Below are 13,132 nucleotides of genomic sequence, written 5' to 3' on the forward strand. Positions count from 1 at the left end.
TAGTGTGCAACCCAAAGTCATTTTAATATCCTAAAATCTTTATATAACCTCCTCTTGTTTTACCTCTCTGACCTTATTTTTTATTTTCTACCTTGGTTACTCTGTTCCACATTTGTGACCTTACCATTTTTCAAATGTACCATACATATTTATCTTTTATAGATGTTGCCCTTCCTATTGCTTTTTAATTTTTTTTTTTTAGATTTATTTATTTCTGCACATAGAACTGGGGCACAGGCCAGAGGTGCAGGGGCAGTGAGAAGATTCACCAGAGACCGAGTGGGGAGCAGAACAGGCCCACTGATGAAGTATACTGCTGAGGGGAGCGTGGGAAGGTCAGGAGAGGTCTGCAGTGCCATGTGGGTCACCTCCAGGGTGGGGTTCGAACTCATGCTGAAGTGGTTTTTAGCTTCTTAGTGCTGGGCCACCAGGGAGGTCCCTTCCTATTGCTTTTAATCCAGATTCTTGTTCTTTACTGATCCTTACTTTTTCTATTTTATTTTCTAAAGGTTCAAAATCACCTGATTAATTAGAAATTGGCTAACCTTCAGGATAGACTGCAGTATTGTACTTTGTACTCTATTTTCCTTAACTGTTTTGTTTTTCTCTACAGTAGTTATCAGTGCACAAAGTGCTATATATACATCAGTTATTTATTTTGTTTCCCCACAGCAATATAATTTTCACAAGGGAAGAACTTTTGGTCTGTTTTGTTCACTGGATGTATCCCTATTGCCTAGAAAAATGTCTAGAACATAGTATACACTAAACATTTACTGAAAAATTGAACTGGACTCCATATTATTTTACTCCATATTGGATGGGACCTTAGTTTCATTTCCTTATTCCGCCTACTTTTATTTCCTACATAAAACAATGTAAAACATGTGTTAATAAGAATTCTTACATTGATTTCCACCAAAACTTATAGTTTCAGTGAATCTAGATGTAGCCTTTCTGGGTTTTTATTGTTTGTTTCTATGATGATGCTTGCTGTCTCTCTAGTTCATTTGTATTGTGGTCAAAGATCAAAGGTTGTATGATTTTAGGACTTTAAAATTTATTATTATGCATCATGGCCCATAATGTAGTTTCATTTAAAAAATTATTTTATTTATACATACAATAGGTGTGTGGGGAAGAGAGGAAGTGGGTGAGAGAATTCATCAGAGGTAGAGTAGGGAGCAGAACAGGCAGATTGACTGAAATATACTGCTGAGGGGAGCAGCGGGTGAGACGGGAGAGGACTGCTGTGCCATGTGGGTCACCTTCCTGTCTGGGGATGGAACTTATGCTACAATGGCTGAGGATAGCTTCACAGTGCTGAGATTTAACCCCTGAGCTGCCAGGGAAGCCTTGAAGTTTCATTTTTGTAAATGTTCCTATTCTTTGAAAAAGGAGTATAGTCCATAGTTTTAAAATAAGGTGTTCTAGATGTGATAGGTTATTTATATACTGTCCAAATTGGCTATAGATTTTAAAAGCTTGGTTTATCAGTTACCAACAGAAATGTATATGTAAAATTTTTATCATGATTATGCATTTCTCTAATTTTATTATTCTTGCTAAGTTGCTTTGCTTCTTTTCTTTCCCAGACTCAGTGCTACTACCAAGGATATATTGAAGGATATCCAAATTCTGTTGCCACACTCAATACATGCTCTGGACTGAGGTTATATATGTATTTTTTTTTACCATCAATAAGTGAACACTACAATTATAAGATTTAGCTTAAGTAAATTTATTATGTTTATATTAAGAGTGGAGTTAGAAGAGGATTTCTATGTGAGACAGACTCCTCTAAAGGTCTTCTTTTATTTCTCTTCACTTTCCTTACAAACTAGAAACACTTCTAATTTTTTTTTGAAGAGTTAGAGTTCCTGGTCTCCTTGGTCTATATGTTGTTTTTTCTTAACTATAGAAATGACAATTAAACAGACCTGAGTACAGCCAGTTGGAGAAGATAAGTTTAGTATGGTTTGTTTCTCAGCAAGTATTTTAGATATCTACCTTTTATTAGCCTTACATCAGTGTTTGGAGATAAAATGATACAGATAAAGGTATGCTTTTTCTAAAGGAAAATCAGTAGTAGAGGAAAAAAGAAATTTCTCTGTAAACCATTATTAATATTATAGTCATTTTAAAAAAAGATTTATTTATGCCTACAGAGCTGGGGTACAGGCCAGAGGTGCAGGGGCAGTGAGAGGATTCACCAGAGACAGAGTGGGGAGCAGAACAGGCAGACTGATGAAGTACACTGCTGAGGGGAGCAGCGGGCAGGTCAGGAGAGGTCTGCAGCGTCATGTGGGTCACCTCCAGGGCAGGGATCAAACTCATGCTGAAGTGACTTTAACTTCTTAGTGCTGTGTTTTAACCTGCTGCGGCACCAGGGAAGGCCTATACTCATGTTTTTAAAAATAATATCACTGTCTTAAACTCCCTAAGAATTGTAGGTTTTACTCTGTAATATTAGAATTTTTCACTTTGTAAGGAAAGTTTTCACTTGTACTTTGCAGTCTGGGATCCTTGTTTTTACAAACAAATGAACTAATACAATTGATTAAGGGATGAGTAGTTACAAAAGTTGTTTACTCTTTAAAATCTTGCTTTTAATTCCTTATTGAGATGATACAAAACAAATAAATGCCTTCTATTTACTGCCAAATTTTATTTTTAGAAATAAAATAGCTCCTTATATATCCTTTTGTTATACAAGCAATGTAAGCGTGATTAAAATAAATACAATACAATACAATGTAGAGCAAAATTTATGATGCTTTCTATTTACTATTGCTTTTAGTAAATCATTGACTTGGGAGGCCAGGGGAATTATTTGATCACTATAATGCTGTATACTTCTACACCTGGCAGTTGATTGCATAATTTATGTTTATGTTGCATTTATAACAATAGAGAAAATAAAACAAAGCTAGTTTTGTGAACTGGGGTGATCCTTGTCCCTTTAGAGCCTCCAAAACAGAGTTTGGGTCAGAATAACTCAACTATGTTCTGTTTCTTTCACCTTCTTTGTTTCTGCCCTCATCCTCCACCCTTCACCTTTCTCTTTTATCTTCTTAGAGTTTTATAATATAGAATTGAGGAACATCACTCTCATTTTCATTCTTAATTTTACAGAGGAATACTGCAATTTGAAAATGCATCATATGTAATCGAGCCTCTGGAATCTGAAGTTGAATTTCAGCATCTTCTTTATAAATTAAGAAACGAAAACAACGACTCTGCAATTCTTACTCTAAATGACCAAGGGATGGAGCAAAACCCAATGGACTACAACATTTTTATAAGTGGAAAGGTGAGCTGTGTATGTTTTGCTGATTTCAAGGAAGCTATTGTTTTTATTCAGTGTAGTTTAAAAAGAAATTTATTAAGCTATTGCATACTGATAAACTTTCCTTGAGAATAGTCTTAGCTTTTGTTTACCTTACAGCTTCTTTTAAACCGTGGACCACTAGTTTTCTCTTTATCACAATCAATCATTTACTCTTTTTTTTATCAGATTGATAATGACCTTTTAAAACTTGAGGTAACATTGGTTTATACCATTATATAGGTTTTTCTTGTGCAACATTAAATTTAACATCTGTATATATACTACATTATGATTGCCACTAAAAACTTTAATATCTTTTTCTGATGATTTTTTTTAATTTTTATTTTACAGTTACATGCTTACAACTTTCTAAAAATTAAGTGTGTATATTCAATATAAATTAAAAAATTTCAGTTCCTACTTTTGTCATTATAGTCTGGAAGTTTAATTTGATAAAACCATTACTTACAAAGATTTCATTAGTAACTAATTACTCAGAATTAGTTAAATTATAAGTATAATTAAAGCTGGTCACTTTTGGCCATACCAATTGTTCTGTATATGTGTAGAGTCTCATAAAAGTAATTGTGAAAGATTTTTTTTTCACAATTTTTATGGCAAGTGGCATAATTTATATAGGGAGTATAACCTTAGTTATTCCAGTAAATATGCTCCCATCTTCTGTCAGTATACAAGAAAACAAACAAAATCCATCATAACTCACCTAGGTAAAAGAAGAATTCATTTCTTTACTTCCCTTGCCATGGGACAAAATTTTGGCTAACTACGTGGGAGCATATGTAAATGTGTGTCGTGTCTGAATTAAATTCTGAAGGAAGGGAGCTTATTTTTTCTCCTATTCCCTGCAGTGAGGATATGTTGGCACATGATAGCCCACAGGATGAGGAAAATACCATATGTTACAGACCAATGAGGTTGATGAACGTTACTTGGGAGAATTTATAAAGACTGATAATCTTGTCAGACTTTTATGAGAGGAAAAAAATTCCAGTCTTATTTGATCCATTGTTATTCTTGTGTTTAGTATAGTTTCCAACATTATAGGCTAAATAATACAGGATTAAAATAGACTATGTAATATCCATGTAGCACCAAGATACTCAATACTATCACACATATATGTTTAATTAAAATTTTTAGTTGACTAAATACTAAAATTTCCTTTTCCCTCTAAAAATTTATGGGGATAATTTACAATTGCTTAGATTACCAAGTATTGTGGATAGTATTGGTGCTATTTCCAGTTTCCCTTAGATGCTCTTTTACCGTATTTTTGTGGATATTAGACAAAAGAGTGGTGCACCCCAGTCTTTGAATATGCTTTTGCTTTCCTTATGTAGAATCTGTGACTCTTTGAAAAAAGTTATTTATATATAAATATTTCTTCCAGTTTTATTGAGGTGTAATTGCCTTATATAATTTTTTATTAAAGTACACTACATGATGACTTGATATATGTCTGTACTTCACAACTATCTTTTTCTTGTGATGAGAATTTTAAAGATTTATTGTTACAAACTTTCAAATATACATCAGTGTGTTGTTAACTGTAGGTGCCACTGTACATTATATGTCCTGAACTTGGTTTTTTATATCAGGGAACTGATATCTTTTGGCCACTATCACTTATTTCCGCTGGCCTCTGGCAACCACCAATTTGTTTTATATTTCTATGAATTCATTGTTTTTTATTTGTTTAACATCTACGTATGAGATAATACAGTATTTGTTTTTTTCTTTATGTGATTTATGTCACTTGGCATAATGCTCTAAGATCTATTGTAGTTTCACATGGCAAGATTTCCTACTTTTTTTTTTTTAAAAGATTTATTTATTTGTGCATACAGAACTGGGGTACAGGTCAGAGGCTCAGGGGCGGTGAGAGGCTTCACCAGAGACAGAGTGGGGAGCAGAACAGGCAGATCGACGAAGTACACTGCTGAGGGGAGCAGTGGGCGGGTCAGGAGAGGTCTGCCATGCCATGTGGTCACCTCCGGGTCAGGCGGGAATTGAACTCATGCAGAAGTGGCTTTAGATTCTCAGTGCTGTGCTTTAACCCGCTGCGCCACCAGGGAGGGCCAGATTTCCTACTTTTAATGGCCGTCTTAACAAAGTGTTAAATGCTGGGTAGTTTAAACCACACAGATCTGGAGATAGAATTCTGAAATCAAGGTCTCGGCTGTTTGATTTCTTCTGTGGTTTATCTTCTTAGCTTACAATGGGCATCTGTTTCCTGCACCTTCCCATGGTGGTCCTTGGGGCTGATTGGGACAACGGGTGTGAATGGGCCACTTATTTCTTAAATCTAGAAGGCTGGTTCAGGCTGGTACAGTATTATATAGGGCTATAGGTGTCGGGGTTGTAGTAGACAATACTTCCTGATTCATATTCACAATGAGCATACCATTCTGATGCATTTATTATTGAATGTGAATTATTCATACAAGACTCAGCCTGTATTTAAGAGAGAAGAAATAGATTCATATCTTACTGGGAGACACATGCAAAGACATGGATACAGGAAGAAGTGGCAAAACATAAGCATTTTTCCTATCATCCACACCTAAATTATTTTTTAGAATGGACATTTAGTTCATTTCTAGTATACATGTAAAAAAACGATTATACATACCAGTTGTTTTATCTTACGTCACAAAATCAAACCTGTGCAACTAATGAACTTTACAACTGATTTTCTTATTCCTTGACTAAATTGCTATGAAATTTATCAACTACATATTGATATTAACCTGCTGTAAAAGCAAACACTAGCATATCCTGTAAAGGCTGGGGTAAAATAAAGACCTAAAATGTTAAAGCCTGAAAGAGTAAAACTCGTAGAAGAAAATATAGGTAAAAAAGTTTTTGACATTGATCTGGACAGTGGTTTTGAAAAAATTTACCCCAGAAACATAAGCTGCAAAAGTAAAAATAAACAAATGGGACAGTATCAACCTTAAAAGCTTCTGTACAGCACAGTAGTCAACAAAATAAAAAGGCAACATAAGAATTAAAATATTTGTAAACCATATATCTGATAAAAGATTAGTATCCATCCATGAGTATAAGAGACTCATATAACTCAATAGCATAAATTCAAGTTCTTTATAAGTGATTTGACAAAGAATGAAAAAAAAATGACTAAAGAACTTAGATATATTTCTAAAGTAGGCATAAAAATGACCAAAGGTACATGAGAAGGTGCTCAACATCACTAATCATCATGAAATGCAAATCACCAACCAAATCACAGTGAGATAATGCTTTACACTTGTCAGGAAGGCTGTTAGCAAAACAAAAACAAAAACAAGAAACCCAAGTGTTGGCAAAGATGTGCAGAAAAGTGAATCCGTGTGCATTGCTAGTGGGGATGTAGTTTGGTACAGCCACTATGGAAAACATTATGTAGGTGCCTTAAAAAAAAAGACCCAAAACAACAACAACAACCCAGCCATCCCACTTCTGGGTATGTGTGTGTGTTTCAACATTGGAAGAGATATTCCCCCTGTTGTGTTCAATGAAATATTGTCACCTTGGTGAAGATAGGGAAACAACCTAAATGTCCATTGATGAATGACAGAAAATGTTTTATAATACATGTAGCTGACAAACCTGGAGCAGTTGTTTGCTGCCAAGGCTTCCACTACAGATGCAAGAAAAAAAATGCTCTTGCATTGTGAGATTATGACAGCAAAGACTGAATGTGTGAAATACAGTAGAAAAGCAGAGAATTTGGCAGTGCAGAATTAACCTTGTAAATGATAGTCTGCTTTGTTTGCTACTCAAAACACAAACTGTGTCCTGTCCCCACCCTACAGGAATATTAGCCTTTAAAGTGAGGGAAATCCTGACGTTTGTGTACCAGAGGACATTATAGTAAATGAAATAAACCAGAGATAGATTAATACTGCTTGATTATACTTATATGTGGTGTTTGAACTGTTAACTTCATCCATCAGAGTAGAATGGTAGTTATTGGGAGCTGGGGACAAGAAGAAATGGGGAAATAATTGTGAAAAAGTACAAAGTCTCATTTATGCAAAGTTCTGGAGATTTAGTGAGTAGTAACATGATTATTGCTAACAGTACTGAATTATAAACTAAAATTTGCTAACAGAGTTTGATCTTACCCTACATTGCCATACAAAAAAGGTAACTTTGTGAGGTAATGGTATATTAATTAGCTTGATTTGGCATTAATTTCATATCAAGTCCTATATTTTAAATATATATAAATTTTTGTGAATTACACTTTCAGGAAAGGTGGGAAAGATTTTAAAAATTCAAGTAAATAATTTGTGAAAGTTTTTATATTCTTAAATGCTGCTTTTCTTTTCTTTAGCCAGAGCCAGCTGTTTCAGATTTAACTCCACTTTATCTAGAAATGCATATTGTGGTGGACAAAATTTTGGTATGTGTAGTTTTTTTCTTTGTTTTTAAATATTTGGTGTAACTGTATGATTATCCCTAACTAGAAAAGATCTTAAATATTCTGAACTTTCTCAAATGTCACAGAGAGAACATAGCTACCAGCATGTATGAGTGATCCAATTTATATCCATTTTTAAATTTGTTACTGGCTCATTTTAAGCTCAGCTTTAAATCTCTGAGAGTAGATGAAAAATAAATCTCAAACATGTTACATAAGAAGTTGTATTTAAATTTAAAATTTATTTTGTTTTCAGTATGATTTCTTGGGCTCTGATGGCATGATTGTAACAAACAAAGTCATTGAAATTATTGGCCTTGTAAATTCCGTAAGTAGTTTCCATTTCCTACTAATTAGAAAACTTCACAAATAGTTTGAAATTATTTTTTTCTTTAACTTGATTTGGCATTTCTGAATAATAGTCATTCATATAAGCTAAGTTTCCATTTGTGAAAATACTGGACATTTCTTAATTTTTATAAATTATTAACAAAGATTAATTTTTCTGGTACTTGTCTTTTCTGTTTTTAGCTGTTTGCCCAATTTAAAGTTACTATTGTGCTGTCATCATTGGAGTTGTGGTCAGATAAAAATAAGATTTCTACAGTTGGAGAGGCAGATGAATTATTACATGCATTTCTAGAATGGAAAAAGTCCTATCTTACCCTAAGACCTCATGATATCGCCTATCTTTTCATGTAAGAACGATGTTTCAGTATTCCTAGAAAGCAAAGATCTGTGATTATGATGTAGTTTAATTTAGGAGATTGTTATTTATTTATGACTTCACATTTGATTAGTCATTAGTACATTTTTCAGGCCTTGTAGCCTCTTTCTTGTTACCAGATGATAAAGATTGCTAAAATTTATTTCTATGATTATCAGCCCTTTACCATTGAGGATATTAATATTTCATGAAGTTGAATCACCTTGGAACTCTTGGATTTAGTAGGGTATGTAGTTTGAACCCACAGTTTGTATCTCGAGAGCCCATAATCCTAACTACTACAAAAAGAGAGGGTATTTGTCTTGTGAAGCTTATGTTTTTATTAAGAATTTTTATCAAAGGGTTGGTAATATAAGTTAAGAACTTATTCTAAAACATTTTCTGCAGGATTTTAAAAAGCAAAAATTTTTTGTTTAAAATTAGTTTATTCACACAGATTCTTCATATTGAATAATTGTATCTGAAAGTAGCAAATTTAACTCCAGATGAACAAGTTTGTTATGTTTTAACTATATAGCTCAAGTATCCTTTATTTCATGAGAATTTCTATAAATAGCTTATCTATGTAATAAATACATTGTATATGTTATTTCACTCATACATACATAAGGTGTAATATGCAAAAAGCCACCCATGAAAGAAAATTGCAGTCATATACTTTTTCTTTTTTTGTTCTAATAATTAATTTGTTTATTTTACATCAGTGTTCATTTTTGTACAATGCATGCTCTTTCCTTTCAGGTGTAGTTCCTGTAAAATTCCTAAGGCCAAATTATCTGTGCACCATAGTCCCTTATACTGTCCCCTTCCCTGTTTTGATCCTTTCCCCTACCTTCCCTACGGAATGTCTCTGATTTATAGTTGCCTGTTAATTTTGTTTATTTATTATTATAATCTTATCCTGATCCCTTATTTGGTTCCCTGTATTCTGTCTATAAGTGAAAAATCCAATATTTTCTTTTTCCTTCTGGTGTATTTCACAGAGCATAATCCCTTCCAGCTCTATCCATGTTGCTGTGAATGGCATGAGTTTATCTTTTTTGATTGCTGAGTAGTATATAGTATATGTGTGTGTGCTTCTTGATTTACTTACAACTCTTAACAAGATGGGAGTAGAAGGAACCTATCTCAATATAAGAATGATCATATATCACCTACTTTTAGCCAAAATATAATATTTATTCTGAAAAACTGAGGGCTTTTCTTTTATTATCAGGAACAAGGCAAGGATGTATGTTTTTACCCCTTCTCTTTAGTTTAATTTTAGAGTTTTACCTAGAGAAATCAGAAAATTAAAGGACTATGATTACAAAAGAAATGAAATTATTACTTAAGATGATATGTTAGCATAAGTAGAAAATCCTGAAGACTTCTAGATACCAAATAGCTTCTAGAAACAATAAATGAACACAATAAAATGGTAGGTCAAACCATCAATTGGAAAATATGTTGAGGTTTTAAACTTATATCAAATTTTATTTACTTACTGTTATTTTAAGTTTTTTTTTATTGAAATAACATTAGTTTGCAATATTATATATGACTAGAGTCTACTGTATAACCTACTAATCTCACTGGGGTTCTCTGATACTCTTTTTGTTGAGTTCTGTGAGTTCTTTGTAGATCTTAAGATACTAGTAACTTGTCAGAGGCATGATTTGTAAGTATTTTCTCCAACTCATGTATGCTTTCATTTTAATGATAGTTCCTTTCATTGTGCACCTTTATGTATAAACAATGAGTGAGAGTAGAAAGAAATTATGATTGGCAATCACATAAAAAGAAAATTAAAAAACTTAGGAGTTAACCTAAGGAGGTAAAAGACTTACACAATGGAAAAATACAAGTTTGCACTAAAAGATACAGAGTAAGACATCAGGCTATGGAAAGATATAGTGTGTGTTTGGATGGGGCAATCAATATAAACAAAAATGACTATTTTACCAAAATGATTATATAAACTTACTTTAGTCCACATTAAATTCCTATTATATTCTTCAAGGAAATAAAAAAATAATAAAATTTATATGGAATAATAAGTGCCTAAATAGCTAAAGTAAGCATAAAGAAAAGAGAAAAATGGAAACCGCATGTTATGCACTTTTAAACTATTATAAATATAAAGTAACAATGATTAAAACAGTGTGGTATTAGAATAAAAATAAACATGGAGATCAGTATAACATAATAAAAAAATTTAGAATTTAAAATCATGCATCTATCAGTGCCTAGTGCATGACAAAAAAATCATGACCATCCACTGGAGAAAAGAGTGACTTTAATAAATTGTGCTTGAAAACAGAACAGACACATATTAAAAAATGAAGTTGGAACACTTTCTAATTTCATACACACAAAAAATATTCAAATTAGACTAAAGACTTAGATGTAAAACCTGCAACAATAAAATATACAGAAGAAAAAACATGGACAATGCATTTCATGACATCAATGGTAAAGATGTTTTTGGATATGTTCCTTTATGGCAAGTGAAATAAAAGCAAAAATAAGCAATTGGGATTGCTTAAATTAAAAGATTTTACATAGAGAAAGAAAAAAATAGAAATAGATGAAAAAGTCATGCTACTATATGGGAAAATACTCACAAATTATATAGCCAACAAGAGGTTAATATCTAAGGTATAAGAACTAATTCAACTTAACAACAAAACCACAACTTAACTTAAAAACAACAATCAATGGGTAACATATACGAACAGATAATTCTCCAGAGAGAGGCTCTATGGGAATACAATACGGAAAAACGGTCCACCTCACTTTTTTTTTTTGTAAGATTTATTTATTTGTGCATACAGAACTGGGGTACAGGCCAGAGGCTCAGGGGTGGCGAAAGTCTTCACCAGAGACAGAGTGGGGAGCAGAACAGGCAGATCTACGAAGTACACCGCTGAGGGGAGCAGTGGGCGGGTCAGGAGAGGTCTGCCACGCCTTGTGGTCACCTCCAGGGCAGGCAGGGATCGAACTCATGCGGAAGTGGCTTTAGCTTCTCAGTGCAGTGCTTTAACCCGCTGTGCCACCAGGGAGGGCCCCACATCACTTTTAATATAGGAGATGCAACTCAAAACCATAATGAGATACAATCTCACTCTGCTAAGAATGGTATATACTAAGGATTCCCAATAAGTGGGAATGTTAAGGAGAAAAAGAAACCCTGTTATGTTTTTAGTGGGAATGTAATCTGATTTAACCATTTTGAAAAGCCATCTTGACTACCATAAAAAACTAAAATTGGAAACACTATACTACCCATTAATCCCATTTATGGGCATCTAGCCAAGGTAAGTGAAACCACAACTTGTAAAAAGATATGCTACACAATGGCTATTGCAGCATTATTTACAATAGAATGTGGAAACAGTTGAAGTACCCACTAATAGAGTTTTGGATTAAAAGATGTGTTATATCCAGACAATGAAATACTTATCCAGTTATAAGGACAGACAGAATGTCACCACTTACATCAAAATGGAAGGGGTTTGAGGAATTACGCATAGTAAAACAAGTAAAAAAAAAAAAAGATAAAGACACCTAGTAGATGTTTTCATACATATAAGTAATAAAAGTGATCATAGTGATCGATAAAGCAAAATAGTTATAGAGACACTCAAAAATGAATGGTTTCTGACTTCAAGAGGGGAAGGAAGAAAGGAAAGGGAGTGATGGTCTAAGAGATGGGGTAAAAGAAAATGGAAAGACAAACCAACAATCACAGACAAACCAAATAATCACAGATAATATTTTCAAATCACACATCTCATAATGGACATGTACCTGAAAGTTGAAACAGCTGTTAACATTCAATAATTGAAAAAAAAAAAAAGAAGCTTAATAGAAGGCAGACAAAATATTTGAAGTTACCTCACCAAAGGAGAACATGGATAGTAAATAAACATATGAAAAGTTCCTCAACATCATTATTCACCAAGGAAATATAAATTAAAACACAAGGAAAAACCATTACAATTACTGTTTCAAATCAAAACAAACAAAGCAAATTAAAAATCCTCCAGTGCCACCTTCTGGACATTATGCAGCACAACTGAAATTACCTTGGCAGCTGGGAATGCAGTTGACACATTTCCTTTGGAAAATGGCTACACCATTTTTATGACATGAAACATATATTCAGCACAGGACCTAATTACCCCACCTGAGGTATAGCAAAACTATTGTTAACATAAAAATTTGTAAGAGAATTCTTATAGTGGCTTTATTCATAATCACCCCAAACTGGGAATATCCCTCATGTCTTTGCTGGTATAAGTAAATTGGGATATTTATGCAAAGAATTAAAGAATTAACACTTATAAGTAAACAGAAAACTACCAGTACGTATAATTCCATAGCTAAATCTGAAATTTATTTTGTTGAGTGAAAACAATTTTTTATACACAGCACACATATGTACAGGTATGCCATGAAAAGTATTTTTGTTTTGTTTTAAAAGGTGATAAAACAAGATCAGAAATTTCCAAGGGGTTGACGTGAGGGGAGATGAAAGGGGGCTGATACAGTTTCTTTATATGTTAATTTTGCCAGTAATATGCTTTGGTCAGAAAATACTATACATTATGCTGGTAGTTACACATTCATTTTTTTTTTT

General features: G+C 33.2%; 1 protein-coding gene across 1 annotated transcript in view; it reads left to right on the top strand.

Annotated features, from left to right (window-relative positions):
- ADAM32 (ADAM metallopeptidase domain 32) overlaps window positions 1–13,132 on the top strand; it is a 70,020-nt gene that overhangs the window by 9,178 nt on the left and 47,710 nt on the right. Inside the window, exons 5-9 of the mRNA XM_012724778.1 lie at window positions 1,596–1,672; window positions 3,136–3,313; window positions 7,695–7,763; window positions 8,038–8,109; window positions 8,313–8,479. Coding sequence (XP_012580232.1) covers window positions 1,596–1,672; window positions 3,136–3,313; window positions 7,695–7,763; window positions 8,038–8,109; window positions 8,313–8,479 — 563 coding nt within the window. The remainder of the gene's footprint in view (window positions 1–1,595; window positions 1,673–3,135; window positions 3,314–7,694; window positions 7,764–8,037; window positions 8,110–8,312; window positions 8,480–13,132) is intronic.

This window comes from Condylura cristata, unplaced genomic scaffold (genome assembly GCF_000260355.1).
Source record: "Condylura cristata isolate star-nosed mole 26May11 unplaced genomic scaffold, ConCri1.0 scaffold00014, whole genome shotgun sequence".
Lineage (NCBI taxonomy): Eukaryota > Metazoa > Chordata > Mammalia > Eulipotyphla > Talpidae > Condylura > Condylura cristata.